The sequence below is a fragment of the Mercenaria mercenaria genome, chromosome 13, assembly GCF_021730395.1.
Source record: "Mercenaria mercenaria strain notata chromosome 13, MADL_Memer_1, whole genome shotgun sequence".
In the NCBI taxonomy this organism is placed as follows: domain Eukaryota; kingdom Metazoa; phylum Mollusca; class Bivalvia; order Venerida; family Veneridae; genus Mercenaria; species Mercenaria mercenaria.
Window position 1 is genome coordinate 55,474,572 of NC_069373.1, and position 16,877 is coordinate 55,491,448.

Below are 16,877 nucleotides of genomic sequence, written 5' to 3' on the forward strand. Positions count from 1 at the left end.
TTTCAGGTGATAATATTAAATAATGAATGTATTACGCGCGTTTTTGTGCACGTAACGCCTAAACGCGGTGTTTTGTTGAACTAAAAGATCACCTATTTCTTTGTACTTTATTTACCTTCTTCCTGGTTTCGTCTGGTTTTGTACTGTACATCGTCCTATGGTGGCCTCTTTCATATACCCAGACCGTACGCATTATGTCACCATAGGTCCCTAACACACATAAAAGAATGCTGGCCAAACTTTTAATGTTTATTTTGTAATGTTCTGTGTCATTTACAAGGTAATTTTTGGGGCCATTTCTATTAGTTTTATTTAGATTAAAGTTTATATTGTTTAAAATTTTGTTAAAATTTAGTAAAATTTGATAAAAATGGTAAAATTTGATAAAATCAGTCATCTTTTTGCATTGGTCTTTATAGTAGTTAGACAAGTTAATAACTTGGAACTTATTTGTATTAGTATAAGAGCTTAAATTAGCTTAAATAAGTGTTTTGATCAGTTACCAAATTATGGAATTGAACTCGGTGCATCATTGTAGTATCCATGTGCACCGCCATATGAATACATCTGCGGATGCCTCTGAATTAATAATCCTAGTACGTTTGTAACTTTTGAGTTCTGCTCAACTCGGGCCTAGAGGTCGTGAACGGTACCTTGCACTTTCTCTAGTGTACCTGGGGTCTTCCTACACCGTCAAAGCTGGAGAGTTGCCATATGACATATAATAGTGTCGGTGCGACGTTAAATACAACAAAATAAAATAATAAAATGACCAAAATTATTTTTACATACTTAAAAATTAGATACATTTTGCAATTTTATAAAAATAAGACGAGCTGTAATATCCTTTTCACATTGTAATTAGCACTACAAACTAATCAACTGCCTTTTAAGTTACAGATAAAGAGTAAAAATTCTATGTTGAAAGAACGCCGCCTTACAGCTTCAACTCGTTTTCTTTTATCCATATAATGACCTTTAGAAGTATTCCACAAATGATAATTTCTCTAACCAGTTATGTAATGAAAATTTTGTTGAATGAATAAAAGTTCACTTTTATTTCCTGACGATTTTCCTTCTATTAATTTAATGTATTGTGTGAAAAGCATTTTGTCAAAACTAGGTACATGTACTTGTCACTTTCACATTCTTGAATTTCATTCATAAATGAAACCTGTTGGCCAAAATTACATTTACACATACTTAGAAATTTATTACATTTTGGAAATTTATTTGGAAATGGATTTTATCGTCAACTTTACAATTTAATAAGCACTCTTTTTGTGATAGTTATAAAATGTCCTTGATGTTATGAAAGCTCACGTTGATATGATCAGCATTATTTTTAGATACAAATAATAAGTAAAAATTATGTTAAAAGTACGCCACGTGATATTTTCACCTCATTCAATATTATTCACATGGTGAACCTTAGAGATATGGCACAAACGCCCTATCACACGCCGAAAAATTGTATAACATTTTGCAACTTTATTACAAAACGGGCTGCAATGTTCATTTCACATTGTAATAAGCTTTCTAACCAGTTTTGTAATAATTATTACAATTTGTGTATCAGCTTTGATTATTAAGTACTTGTTTTTTGTTGTTTTTTTTTTTTTGTCTTTTATGTAAAAAGGAAATGCCAAATTGTCATAGGTATAACACATTACATCTTCACATCCATCACTTTTATTCACATAGTGAACCTTAGAACTATAATACAAATGCGTTTCAACTAACTCAGAAATTTATTACATTTTGCAACATTATTACAAAACGGATTGTGATGTCCATTTCACATTCTAATAAGCTTTCTAACCCGTTCTGTAATAATTATTACAATTTGAGAATCCATATTGATCTTGCAAGTACTTGTATTTTTTTACTTTTATGTAAAAAGTAAATGCCAAATTATCGTAAGTATAACACATTACATCTTTTCATCCTTCACTTGTTTTCACATAGTGAACCTTAGAACTATAATACAAATGCGTTTCAACTAACTCAGAAATTTAAAACATTTTGCAACATTGTTACAAAACGGATTGTGATGTCCATTTCACATTCCAATAAGCTTTCTAACCCGTTTTTGTAATAATAATTACAATGTGAGAATCCACATTGATCTTGCAAGTACTTGTATTTTTTTACTTTTATGTAAAAAGTAAATGCCAAATTGTCGTAAATATAACACATTACATCTTTTCATCCTTCACTTGTATTCACATAGTGAACCTTAGAACTATGATAAAAATGCGTTTCAGCTAACTCAGAAATTTATTACCGTTTGCAACTTTATTATGAAACGGGTTGCGATGTCCATTTCGCATTGTAATAAGCTTTCAAACCCGTTTTGTAATAATTGTTACAATTTGAGTATCCTCATTGATTTTGTAAGTATTTGTCTTGTTTTTTATTTTATGTTAATAGTTAGTGCCAAATTGTCGTAAATATGACACATTATACATGTATCTTCACATCCTTCATCACATAGTGAACCTTAGAACCATGACATAAATGCGTAACAACTATTTCAGAAATTTATTACATTTTGCAACTTTATTACAAAACGGGTTGCGATGTCAATTTCACATTGTAATAAGCTTTGTAACCCGTTTTGTAATAATTATTACAATTGATGTATCCACATTAATGTTGTAAGTATTTGATATTTTTCTACTTTTATGTAAGAATGTAATGCCAAATTGCCATAAGTATGACACATTACATCTTCACAATCTTCACTTTTATTTAAGTAGTGAACTTTAGAACTATGACACAAATGCGTTTCTGCTAAGAAATTTATTACATTTTGCTACTTTATTACAGAATGGGTTGTGATGTCCATTTCACATTGTTATAAGCACTGTAACACGTTATGTAATAAGTATTACAATTTGAGTATCCTCATTGACTTTGTAAATACTTGTTTTTTTCTACTTTTATGTAAATAGTTAATGCCAAATTTTCATAAGTATGATATATTACATTTTCACATCCTTCACTTTAATTCACACAGTGAACCTTAGAACTGTGACACAAATGCGTTTCAACTTACTCAGAAATTTATTACATTTTGCAACTTTATTACAAAACGGGTTGCAATGTCCATTTCACATTGTTATAAGCTTTCTAACCCGTTTTGTAATAATTATTACAAATTGAGTATCCACATTGATATTGTAAGTACTTGTTTTTTTTTTCTTTTATGTAAAAAGTAAATGCCAAATTGTCATAAGTATAACACATAACATCTTCACATCCATCACTTTTATTCACATAGTGAACCTTAGAACTATAATACAAATGCGTTTCAACTAACTCAGAAATTTATTACATTTTGCAACTTTATTACAAAACGGGTTGTGATGTCCATTTCACATTGTAATAAGCTTCTAACCCGTTTTGTAATAATTATTACAATTTGTGTATCCTCACTGATTTTGTAAGTACTTATCTTTCTTTTTTTACTTTAATGTAAACAGTTAGTGCTAAATTGCGGTAAGTATAACACATTACATCTTCACATCCTTCACTTTTACTTACATAGTGAACCTCAGAACAATTACATAATTCGTTTCAGCTTACTCAGAAATTTATTACATTTTGCAACTTTATTACAAAACGGGTTGCGATGTCCATTTCACATTGTAATAAGTTTTTTAACCCGTTTTGTAATAATTATGACAATTTGAGTATCCGCTTTGATTTGTAAGTACTTGGTTTTTTTTACCTTTATGGAAATAGTTAATGCCAAATTGTCATAAGTATGACACATTACATCTTCACATCCTTCACTAATATTCACATAGTGAACCTTAGAACTATGACACAAATGCTTTCCAACTCACTCAGAAATTTATTACATTTTGAAACTTTATTACAAAACGGGTTGCAATGTCCATTTCACATTGTAATAAGCTTTCTAACCCGTTTTGTAATAATTATTACAATTTGAGTATCATCATTGATATTGTAAATACTTGTTTTCTTTTTCACTTTTATGTAAATACTTAATGCCAAATTGTCGTAAGTTTGACACTTTACATCTTCACATCATTCCCTTTTATACACATAGTGAACCTTAGAACCATGACATAAATGCGTTACAGCTATCTCAGAAATTTATTACATTTTGCAACTTTATTACAAAACGGTTTGGGATGTCCATTTCACATTGCAATAAGCTTTCTTACCCGTTTTTTTAAAAATTATTACAATTTGAGTATCCACATTTATGTTGTAAATACTTATGTATTTTTCTACTTTTATTTAAATAGGTAATGCCAAATTGTCATAAGTATGACACATTTCATCTTCATATCCTTCATCCTTTTATTCACGTAGTGAACCTTAGAACTATGACACAAATGCGTTTCAAGTAATTCAATAATTTATTACATTTTGCAACTTTATTACAAAACGGGTTGCGATGTCAATTTCACATTGTAATAAGCTTTCTAACCCGTTTTGTAATAATAATTACAATTTGAGTATCATCATTGATCTTGTAAATACTTGTTTTATTTTCACTTTTATGTAAATACTAAATGCCAAATTGTCGTAAGTTTGACATATTACATCTTCACATCCTTCACTTTTATACACATAGTGAACCTTAGAACCATGACATAAATGCGTTACAGCTATCTCAGAAATTTATTACATTTTGCAACTTTATGACAAAACGGGTTGGGATGCCCATTTCACATTGTAATAAGCTTTCTAACCCGTTTTGTAATAATTATTACAATTTGAGTATCCACATTGATATTGTTAGTACTTGTTTTTTGTTGTTTTTTTTTTGTTTGTACTTTTATGTAAATAGTTAATGCCAAATTGTCTGAAATATGACATATTACATTTTCACATCCTTCCCTTTTATTCACATAGTGAACCTTAGAACTATAACACTTATGCGTTTCAACTAACTCAGAAATTTATTACATTTTGCAACTTTATTACAAAACGGGTTGCAATGTCCATTTCACATTCTAATAAGCTTTCTAACCTGTTTTGTAATAATTATGACAATTTGAGTATCCGCTTTGATTTGTAAGTACTTGCCTTTTTTACCTTTATGGAAATAGTTAATGCCAAATTGTCATAAGTATGACACATAGCATCTTCACATCCTTTACTTTTATTCACATAGTGAACCTTAGAACTATGACACAAATGCTTTTTAGCTAAATCAGAAATTTATTACATTTTGTAACTTTATTACAAAACGGGATGCTTTGTTTATTTTCACTTTGTAATAAGCACTCGTAACCATTTTGTTGAAACTTCCTTGATGTTATGCTCACCAATAACCTTCTAAGTTACAATTAATGAGTAAAATTACATGCTAATAGTACGCCCCTTGACATCCTCACCTCATTCAATTTTATTGACATAGCGAACCCTAGAACTATGATACAAATACGTTTACACACACTCTGAGAAATTTATTACATTTTGCAACTTTATTACAAAACGGGTTGTGATGTCCATTTCAAATTGTAATAAGCACTCCAACCCGTTTTGTTATAATTATTACAATTTGCAACTTTATTACAAAACGGGTTGTAACAGAGCAGCCCAGATGACGGGCTGCGGAGCAGCCCAGGTAACGGGCAAGGGACATATGGTCCCGCTCTCATGAGCTGAAACTTAATAAGCATATTGTTAAAAGCTAGGCTGAAGTACATTTATAATTAAGAAATTGTGTTTATAGAATTGTAAACAGAATTGTTTAAAAGCCTAACTGAACATTGATTACATCTTTGAAATAAGACTGAACATTATAAGTAACTGTGCATTGCTCTTCGTTAGAAAATAAAAATGTTAGAACTGTCATAATCGTGTTGTGTTTTAAAGAAAGATTCTGGTGCACCGGCCACTACATTACAACGCACGACTATGTACTAACGTTCACCAGTCATTTGACCTACTGACCCCACTGAATACATGCAACCATCCTGTGAAGTTTGAAGGTGCGTAAGGGCGGGCAAATCATTCTCCAGTTATGGTTGGACAACAATTTCAGTCTCAGTGTGACTGCGACCTTGACCAAATGCAAACATCCTACTACTGTAGACCCAAGCATTCCTCTAGTTCCCGATTGGCAACCAAATCTTCTGGCAGACAAGTATTGGCAAACTCTTCCAAGTGGTGTATGTATGGATCGAGGTGGGTGGGTATCTCTGGTTAAAGACAACATGCGAGTAAAGTTTGTTGGCTGAGTGTCACTCTGACGGCTGCCTGTCCTGCTTTTGATGGTTAAGGAAGACTTTGGGTCCCTTCGGGTATTATATCATCACAGGCTTGCACTTGTATAGAACCATAGGCCTTCCGTAAGCCAGCTGGATGGTTCCTCACATAGAAAATTCTATATCCGAAGCGAAGTTTCGCACGAACATTAATGAGGGGGTGGGGAATGATTAGAAGTTGGTGGCTACTGAAGTCCCCCCAAAAAAGGAGTATGGGCTCAACATCTTCTGACCATTAGACAGATATTATTTTTGGTTGGCAACCAAATTATGGTCTACGACAGACAAGCATGAGCAACTATAAGTGGAATATGCTTGGGGATGGATGAGGGCATCTCCATTTCAAGACAGAAATAAAGTAGTTTGTTTGTTGCTTCAGAGTCGAACAGACGCAATTTAGGTCACAAGGGAACTTTTCATGCTGTGATTGTTAAAGGGAAAGGCAACGTTGTTCTAACGCTAATTTTGTCAGCTGGGATTTCTTAAATCATTTAAACAGTGTGCCCAATCACGTGATCGCGCTACGTCATTTTCAGCTCGAAAGTGGAAGTGGAAAGGTAAACAAAATTTATAAACCAGGGCGTAAGTTTTTTATTCAATACATTTTGTTAATATCATGCACATGATTCGACACCTGTTTGAAAGTGCTACTCCCGGTACTACTATTTCTCCACCAAAACCTTCTCGTTTTAACGCTATTTCTGTTCAACCACTTTCGACATTGTGCAAGTCAACTGAACAGGAATAGCGTTAAAACGAGAAAGTTTTGGTGGGGAAATTGTAGTACCGGGGATAGCACTTTCAAACAGGTTTCGAATCATGTGCATATTAACACAATATATTGAATAAAAAACTTACGCCCTGGTTTATGATTTTTATTTACCTTTCCACTTTCACTTTCAAGCTCAAAATGACGTAGCGAAATCACGTGATTGGGCAAAGAAGTAAAAGAATTTTCTAAATCGGAGTAACAATGAGAAAGTTATGAGCATATAAATATCTGGTCAAATTGGCGGTCATTTGTTTCCATGACATCAAAAAACAAAATGGCGGATTTATTAAATTTTTAGATACATATTTGAACAGCATTTACTTATTACTGTAAAATAGTTTCTATACTTTTTCCAGCTATAATGAAAGAAATTATTATGACTTACATCTCACACCTAAGAAACATGAAAATTAGTCCAGCTAAATAAAGTATTCAGCAGTGTGTAAATGACGTCATAAACACACTTAAATGGCTACCTGGAATATCAGCCATTTTCTTAAATTTCAAACTGCCACATCTTTTTCAATAGTTGTCCGATTTTAAAAATTCTTTCTGCGTTATGAAAGGCTTGATGATGGCTTTCATATAAAATTAACTTATTTCCAGGCTTCATTACCCTTTAAGGAAACTTCAGGTTCCCCTTCCGGCATTATTTCATCACAGACAGGCATTTATGAAGAACCACAGGCCTTTAGTAAGCCAGCTGGTTGGCTTCCTCACATGAAGAATTCTACTTACCAAGCAAGGTTTCGAACGCACGTCGGTGTGGGGCAAGTGAATTGAAGTTGGTGACCTTTGCCAATTGGCCATAAAAAGCTCCCAAAAATATGAGTATGGTAACTTTTCTGACAACTTCAGGCAGAAAAACTTGGACGTTGTCTGCCAAATAACTTGTGTAATGATTAACTAATATAAAACAAGACACATTCAAAGTTAGATAGTTTATTATTCTTGTACATAAATACCGGTACAATCTAGTTGTGGTATATTTACCTAAACACAGGTAGCAAACAAAAAAAATCATTCTATCAAGTATCATACATCAATGAGAGCTTATAATGGTGCAAACACAAAGACAACAGTAAATACTGCGACAAGAAATTCAAAATACTCAGGTTTATTCAAATAAGAATGTGCAAAAATGTTTTTTGTACTTAAGTTTTCAGCTTTTCAGCAACATAAAAAACAGCATAACTTTGTGAATAATGCATGGAATGAACTGTACTGAAAAAGGCTGCAAGCTGTATTTGTTAAGAATACTTGTGTTAACAGGCAAAGGCAAGGAATTTATTTTCATAAATAATCCATTAATCACTTTAAACTGTTCCCAGTTTTTAGGGTTTGGCAGATAAAAAATTCTCTATGACATATTAAATTTTGGTAGAAATGCCATACTGCACCAAATATTTGACCTGAATTATATGCTATTCAGCAACCACCAGAAATCATTGTATATAATGCACCAAACAATACCTCTCCTCGTGCCAAAAACTAAACCCATGTAAAAATGTCTCTTTAAACAATACATGTTCACACGTTCCTAATGTTCCCCCTTATTGATAGTCTACCATTCAAACAATCATTTCTGTATGAAAACTTCTTAACTCCTTGGGGTATAAATAATATAGGTAAATAAATTTTAAATGCTCATTAAAATGTAAAATAACATTTCTCCTACTTCTACACAATAAAATTTGGATTTGCATATTTACAATTAACAACTTGAAAATCAAAGTATACAAATAAAACAATGACTAATATAATGAATATAACCATGAGCATCTACCATTCATACACTTGGAAAACAGAAAGCTCTAAAAACATTGCTATTTATAACCCAAATACATTTATAGCTATTTATAGCCAAAACATAAAGCTATTTATAGCTAACTTAACAAGATACACACATTTATGTTTGATGATGTTATATCCTACAGGGCAGTGAATATATTTGTATACCTACAAACTGGTTTATTTTGATTTTGATGAATAAAGAGTACTGAACATTTATCCTTTTTTCTAATCAAAGAGTTGTTTACATATACATTACTATTGGTAATGCCCATTTTATAAACAGCCTTTATACTGCAAAAAGCAACCTTAATCAAGACAGCTTTAGTATAATTTTGTGCAAAACACAGAAATTTATTGTAAGATAATGGAGTACCAAACTGATTGAAGCTGTATTTAAGGCAGCTGGAATATCTATTCTGTAAGTACTTATTTTCAGTTTAGTACTCTTAACTTTTAAAATCAGTTATTTTCTTCAAATTACAAATTTTCCAGTTTCACAGCCTTACAACTACTTACATTGTTTTGCACACTCAAAATTATTTTGTTTTTGTTTTAAACAGACTTCAAATGTTCATATCACTTCAAATGCTCTTTCCTGACATAGTATCTTCTAGATTCAAACTTGCATATTTACCATCTGTGTAAAAAGTTTATAAAAACTGAAATTTTAAAATACATGTCCAATATCAAAAGGTAAAAGATGACATATTATGACAGGTGAAAATGAAAGACGAAACTCACTCACGCAATCCAAAACACTGTCTTATATATCAAGGCATCCATCTAACAATCATATACTTGGGCATGTAAAATATAGCCCCAACTTTTGCACAGGATTTTACATAATATAGCACACATAAATCTGGGCCCAGCTTTTCGAAACTTTAACCTGCTATTAAACTAACTAGTGGTTAAATTCTGATTCAAAATAGAAGTCTTGGTGGGAACATTAGTTTAATGTTTTAATTTTTTGTGAAGACGTTTTAGTGTACATAATCCTGAACTCGTACATTTCTTTAACCATGACTTGTAAAATGTTGATACATAACCCTGAAAGTTTATCAACCTTCAGCTTAATCACCTGTTAAGATTTCGAACAACTTGGCCCAAAACAACTGTAGTTCTGGATGAATGAAAATTAAAAAACATTATCTACCTCACCATACATAGGACAAAAAGACACTTATACTGATTACATCAACTGCCACTGAACTGCCACCTGTTTCACAGAATTGAACTCCTATAGGCAGAGCCAGTCTCAGGACACCCACAAATTTAGTGGTAACTATTGACTAAGGAGTGTACTGAAGGGCAGACTTTAAAAAGCTTTATACTGAAATACTTCAGAAAGACACTGAAATATTCTAAATGATCAGTCCCCCAGCCAAGAATGTTCTACCTTTTTCTTTTAACCTCGAATTTGTTTTTGTTGGATTTAATGTCTCAACAACACAATTTTAGGAAAAATTGCGACTTGCCAGCTTTTCTTGGTGGAGGATGAACCCTGCTGCTCCTCCTGACTTTAAATGGCAGGTACCTGGGTAGAACCAATGACCTTCTGTAAGCCAGCTGGTGTGGCAGTGTGTGTACGTATATGTGTGTGTGTGTCAAAAGAAAGCACCTCATGTAGATAGGGTAGATAACTGAATATCACAGCCAGAAACCAAAAACAGTACTGGGATGGCATTCATTCTCACAGATTTTAGCACAAATGTAAGAACCTTTGAAGAAGATAGAGTCAGCTTGCCAAAACAAACACATGTTGTATCAAATAGCACATTTTAATGGAAGACAGAGTGATCTGAAATGGGTTTCAAAATAAAATGTTCTCTTGAATAAACTGGTAGTTTTCTTTTTATATGACATGTTAATAAAGGTAAAACACCAAAATAAGACATATTTCTATCTTTCATACAAAGACTGTTTTGTTGATATAAGAAAATAGGACAGAAACTAGTTTCTAATTGAAACCCTATTAATAATCACATAGCTAATAACCCATTAACTTGACAGGATATTGTATGAAGACACATATCAAAGATGAGGTTATTTTAGTGTCATGTTTATTTCACAATTTGAAAGACTGGAAGCATACACATTTGCGTTGCTAAGTATTAGCTCTTCATATTGATTATTCTGCACAAAGAGACTTTTGTTTCAACTTTTGGTAAAGAACAGTAGAGCTAAAAGCATAATAAGGAAGGGTATATCGGGAAGGGCCACAGAACTGGGGATATGGACAGGGGTAAGGGCACCACCAAAACATAGAACACACAGATATATCTATACCATCATCCAGAACTAACTGTGTCAAGACAAGCATAATAATAATCATTAACACATCACAAAAACAATGCAAAATTGCAGAGGTATACTTATATACATAATGATAACCCCACAAAAAAGACAAAACAAAAAACTGTTGATGAATGTATGCAGCCAAGATTGTAAAATTCAGCTTTATTAAGGGCTCCGTAGTAAATATGGAAGGGAAATTACACATTTCTTGATCCCTTGACTTCATAATATCTTTTTATCCAAAACTTAAGTTTCAGGAGAAAATTGTTCCTTTCCATTATCATGAAATCATCATTATTTTAGCTGAAGCATATGAACTGTAGTTTACAACCTCAAATGATTTTTGACTAAAAATCTATGCTATGTCATTATGCTCATATATTCAAAACATTAGAAAACAGTTTAAATAACTTTGTAACTGATTTTTTTATATAAAATAATGAACAGAAATTAGCGGGAGAAACTGATGTAACAAAACTTAAGACATAAAAGCGCCAAACATGTAGCTTTATTATTTGCAAAAATCTGAGAAAATTCCATCACACATCTGTCTGACAGTCATTAAAAATTATGTGTGTGTTGCCTTATCCCAATTTACATCCTTCGAAAAAGTTTTGACCAAAAGCATTGCTGACAGACTCTGAATAGTCAAAAATAAAAAACCTGAAAATCTACATACTCAAGCCTGAAATCTCCGTTTTCAATAGATTTATATAGGGAAATTCTAGAAGTCAAAAACCTGAAACCTGGACGTCCTGAAAAATCCCAGGCCTGAAATTGCATCAGAAACATTTCGAACAAGCCCAAATTTAAAATTAACTTGAAACTAGAAGGCAATGTGACTATATGAATTCATGATTTTCTTCCTTAAAATTAATACTCTTTCCTTTCAAAAACATGTAATAATATCATTAGCATTTATGCCTGACTAAAGTTCTGAGTATATGAGCATGTGGGGGCAAAATGAAAATTAAAACAATGTCTAAATGGTGACTAAAATGATAAAAATACCCTTATTCACTTTGGTTCATTGCATACCTTTAAACCTGTCTCTCAGAAAAGAAAATATATTTGTATTTTTTCCCCATCATTTAACCTAAAAGAAGTAAGAATAGGCTTTGTTTGTGAGCAGACACCAATTCCATCTTTCTCCAACTCCTTTTTAAAGTGGGCATATAAAATTAAAACCTCTGTTCACTCTATTCAATAAAAAGGTCTTTTCCCAGATTTTTCATTTTGCATGTGGTCTGACATTGAAACTTTTTACTTTTCAGACTAACTTGAATAGTTTTGAATATATCCTCAAAAAGACAAATTTGATGAGGTATTTTTCTGTGTGTTAAATTTCATCCAATTTTGACACCAAAAATTCAAAAACACCTCAAATTATGACTTATTGAAGTGAATGGATTGTTATAAAAACTTTTAGGATATAAAGCATCATTTCGATTAAGAAGTTTTTTTTTAAAACTGACGTAAGAGTTTTTTTTTCAATTGTGATTTTGCCAAATTTCTACAATGGGAAAATAAATTTTGGCATTTTCATAGTTAGTTTAAACATCCAAAAAGATCCTACTGCCACCCTCTAAGGCTTAAGAATATTGTATTGTTTTTTTCTTTCTGAATCTTGCCAAATAAAGCTGCAATTCAAGAACAAGAGCTGTCACAAATGGTGACAAATGCCCCCGCAGCTCCTTGATTTTTGACCTGGTGACCTTGACCTTTGACCTGGTGACTCCAAAGTCATTAGGGGTCGTGTACTCAGTAAGTTCTATCAGCATGTGAAGTTTGAAGGTCCTGGGTCCAGTGGTTCGCAAGTAAAGTGCCTTCGTGCAAAAAGTTAACATTGGCCCCTGTGACCTTGACCTTTGACCTGGTGACCCCAAAGTCAATACGGGTCGTGTACTCAATAAGTACTATCAGCATGTGAAGTTTGAAGGTCCTGGGTGCAGTTGTTTGCGAGTAAAGTGCCTTCATGCAACCCGTGACTCTGACCTTTGACCTGGTGACCCCAAAGTCAGTAGGGGTCGTGTACTCATTAAGTACTATCAGCATGTGAAGTTTGAAGGTCCTGGGTGCAGTGGTTAGCGAGTAAAGAGCCTTCATGCGAAAAGTTAATGTTGTGAAGAATGAACGAACAAACTAATGAACGAACGGACCGACAGTTGAAAACTAATATGCCTCCCTTTGGGGGATTAAATACAGCCTGTTACGGATTAGATGGATCCAACAGGAACATGAGATTTGAGCCGAACCATAAGAAAACCAACATAGTGCATTTGCAACCAGCATGGATCCAGACCAGCCTGCACTTCTGCACAATCTGGTCAGGATCCATACTGTTAGCTAATGGTTTCTCTAAATGCAGTAGGGCTTGAAAGCGAACAGTATGGATCCTGACCAGACTGCACGGATGCTGGTCTGGATCCATGCTGGTCGCCAAATGCACTATGTTGGTTTTCACATGGTGCAGCTCAGTTTTAAGTCCTAAGAAGTCATCTAAAGGTATGCAATGATTTCCAGCGTGTACATCAGGTATTGTAGGCTGAGGTTAAAGCTCCATATCCTGAACTTCATCGTCAGAAAAGTCACTCATTGAACTTTCACTAGAGGAATCTTGATGTTCTTGTTCACGTATCGCCTCTTCCGTTGCATACTTCTTCACATACTCTGTAATAGAGACACACTATTAAATCATTTAAATCAAAATATTGCTGGCCTGAATCCAAATATAAATCAATATGCAAGAACACAACTTCTTTTCACATTCCAATTTGTATTGTTCATACACATTGTATACTTAGTTTAGAATCTTATCACTCTGTATGTGTTGTCAAGTTTGGTCATCCTTTTCAATTTTAAAGTTGCCACCCTATTGGAGACACTGGCAGGTATGTAACCACATACCTTTTAAAAACCAGAAAAACTTCAAAACCAAGAAATACCTCTATTTGTGCTACAGCCTTTAATTGCTTAACAGGATACCCGCCACTCAATGCTGTTGCTGTTTATAAAAGCATCTACAGTTCTCTTGGTAAATTTACTGACTGATCAAAAGTATACCTCTATACCATACTTGTCACCTCTTTACCATACCTGTCCCCACTATACCATACCTGTGACTTTTTTCTTGTAATCCTCAGGTTTATGTAGGTACATAGCTGCCGCATCTCCGTTCAGTGGGTCTATAGGGTTTGGATAGCTTAACAACTGGGGCAAAAACGACTCAAAAATATTAGAGAGATCTGTAAAATATAAATAGCAAAAACTAGAGCTATCACTAAAGGTGATGAATGTACCCCCCGCATGCACTGACACAGTACATTGCAATTTGACGCACACAAGATTGCATAATTACGTGGACTGTATGTATATAGACTGTATGTATACAGTAAAGTAACAAAAAACAAAGTCCCATAACTATGCAGAATATTTATCTAAAAGAATGTAACATGCACCATGCACAACTAGGGTTGGTACTGATCACTTGTGTGAAGTTTCATTAAATTGTGTGTAAGGGTTTGGTAGATTAGGCATGCACAAGATTGCATATGCAGACTGTATGTACATAGTATGTTAACAAGAAACAAAGTCCCATAACTCTGCAATTTTTGTCGCTGAAAGAACCTAACATGCCCCATGCACAACTACTGTTGATACTGATCACTTGTGTGAAATTTCATTAAATTGTGTCAAGGGGATGAGGAGAGATGGTGCGCACAAGATTGTGTCTATGTATATAGTACAGTAACAAAAAAACAAAGTCCCATAACTCTGCAATTTTTTTTTCTGAAAGAACCTAACATGCCCCATGCACAACTACTGTTGTTACTGATCACTTGTGTGAAGTTTCATTAAATTGTGTCAAGGGGATCAGGAGAGATGGTGCGCACAAGATTGTGTCTATGTATATAGTATAGTAGCAAAAAACAAAGTCCCATAACTCTGCAAATTTTTTTCTAAAAAACCTAACATGCCCATGCACAACTACTGTTGGTACTGATCACTTGTGTGAAGTTTCATTAAATTGTGTCAAGGGGATGAGGAGAGATGGTGTCGCACAGGATTGTGTCTATGTATATAGTATAGTAACAAAAAAACAAAGTCCCATAACTCTGCAATTTTTTTTTCTAAAAGAACCTAACATGCCCCATGCACAACTACTGTTGGTACTGATCACTTGTGTGAAGTTTCATTAAATTCTGTCAAGGGGATAAGGAGAGATGGAGCGCACAAGACTGCGTCTACGGACAGACGGACAGACAGACAGACAGACAACCTGAAACCAGTATACCCCCCCCTTACAACTTTGTTGTCGGGGGGTACAATTATGTAAATCATTCATTGCATCCAAGTACCTTTATTAAACAAAATACCTGGAAAAAAGTCTTATAACTAGAAGATGCTTTTGTAGAAAAGCGCATGTCTCCCCCAAATGCATAGTCGTAATAGGCCAGAAGTCAACAGGGGACAAAAGCAAAATGTCAAAGAGACACTGATGGTTGGCTACAATAGGGATAGGCTACTTGGCATGTCCAATCATCATATGAAGTTTCAACATTCTGGGTCAAGTGGTTCTCAAGTTATTAATCAGAAACCGTTTTCCATTTTCAGACTCCTGTGACCTTGACCTTTGATCAAGTGAACCTAAAATGAATACGGGTCATCTACTCTGCACATCCAATCATCCTATAGAGTTTCCACATTCTGAGTCAAGTGGTTCTCAAGTTATTGATTGGAAAGTGTGTTCCATGTTCAGGCCCCTGTGACCCTAACCTTAGCACAAGTGAATGAAAAAATGATAAGGGTCATGTACTCTGATAGTCCTATCATTCTATAAAGTTTGAAGGTTCTGGGTCAAATGGTTCTCAAGTTATTGATCGGAAACTGTTTTCCATGTTCTGGTCCCCGTGACTTTGACCTTTGATAAAGTGACCCAAAAATCATTAGGGGCCATCTACCCTTCTTGTCCAATCATCCTATGAAGTTTCAACATTCTGGGTCGTGTGGTTCTCCACCTACTGATCAGAAACAGTTTTCCATGTTCAGGCCCTTGTGACATTGACCTTTGATCTAGTAACCCAAAAACTTATAGCAGTCCTCTACTCTGTAAGCCCTATCACCCCATGAAGTTTAAAGGTTCTAGGTCATATGGTTCTCCAGTTATTGATCAAAAATGAAGTGTGATGGACAGATGGCCCCTGTGACCTTGATCTTTGATGGACTGATCCTAAAAACTATAGGGGTCATCTACTCTGTAAGTCCTATCACCCTAAGAAGTTTGAAGGTTCTAGGTCAGATGGTTCTCAAGTTCCTGACCAGAAATGGATTGCCATGTTCTGGCTGCTATTACCTTGGCCTTTAATGGAGTGTCCCCAAAATCAATAGATTTATTTATTTATTTGGTTTTTACGGCGCACCAACACAGTATAGGTTATATGGCGCCAAACAGGACTACAAATTTTGGTTTCACATCTCATTTACATCGAAATAAAAACATGAGGTATGGAATCAAAATTTGCATACCTGCTGAAATCACAGAGTTACAGCAAAACCAAGTGTTAAGACCCTATTAGTCGCCTCTTACAATCATGCAAGGGTAAGGCAGTGGTTCCAATTCTTTTCATACACAGATCATCCCAGAACCACATGGAGCCAAAATCAATAGAGGTCATCTACTCTGTATGTCCAGTTATCTTATGAAGTTTCAACATTCTGGGTAAAGTGGTTCTCAAGTTACTGATTGGAAATGGTCT

At 34.0% G+C, this 16,877-nt stretch overlaps 1 protein-coding gene across 1 annotated transcript in view; it reads right to left on the reverse strand.

The window, feature by feature from the left end:
- Window positions 1–13,108: 13,108 nt before the first annotated feature.
- LOC123529135 (ubiquitin-conjugating enzyme E2 H) overlaps window positions 13,109–16,877 on the reverse strand; it is a 33,583-nt gene continuing 29,814 nt past the window's right edge. The window contains exons 5-6 of the mRNA XM_045309353.2: window positions 14,238–14,366; window positions 13,109–13,791 (exon numbers count right to left, since the gene is read on the reverse strand). Coding sequence (XP_045165288.1) covers window positions 13,673–13,791; window positions 14,238–14,366 — 248 coding nt within the window. The 3' untranslated portion in view covers window positions 13,109–13,672. The remainder of the gene's footprint in view (window positions 13,792–14,237; window positions 14,367–16,877) is intronic.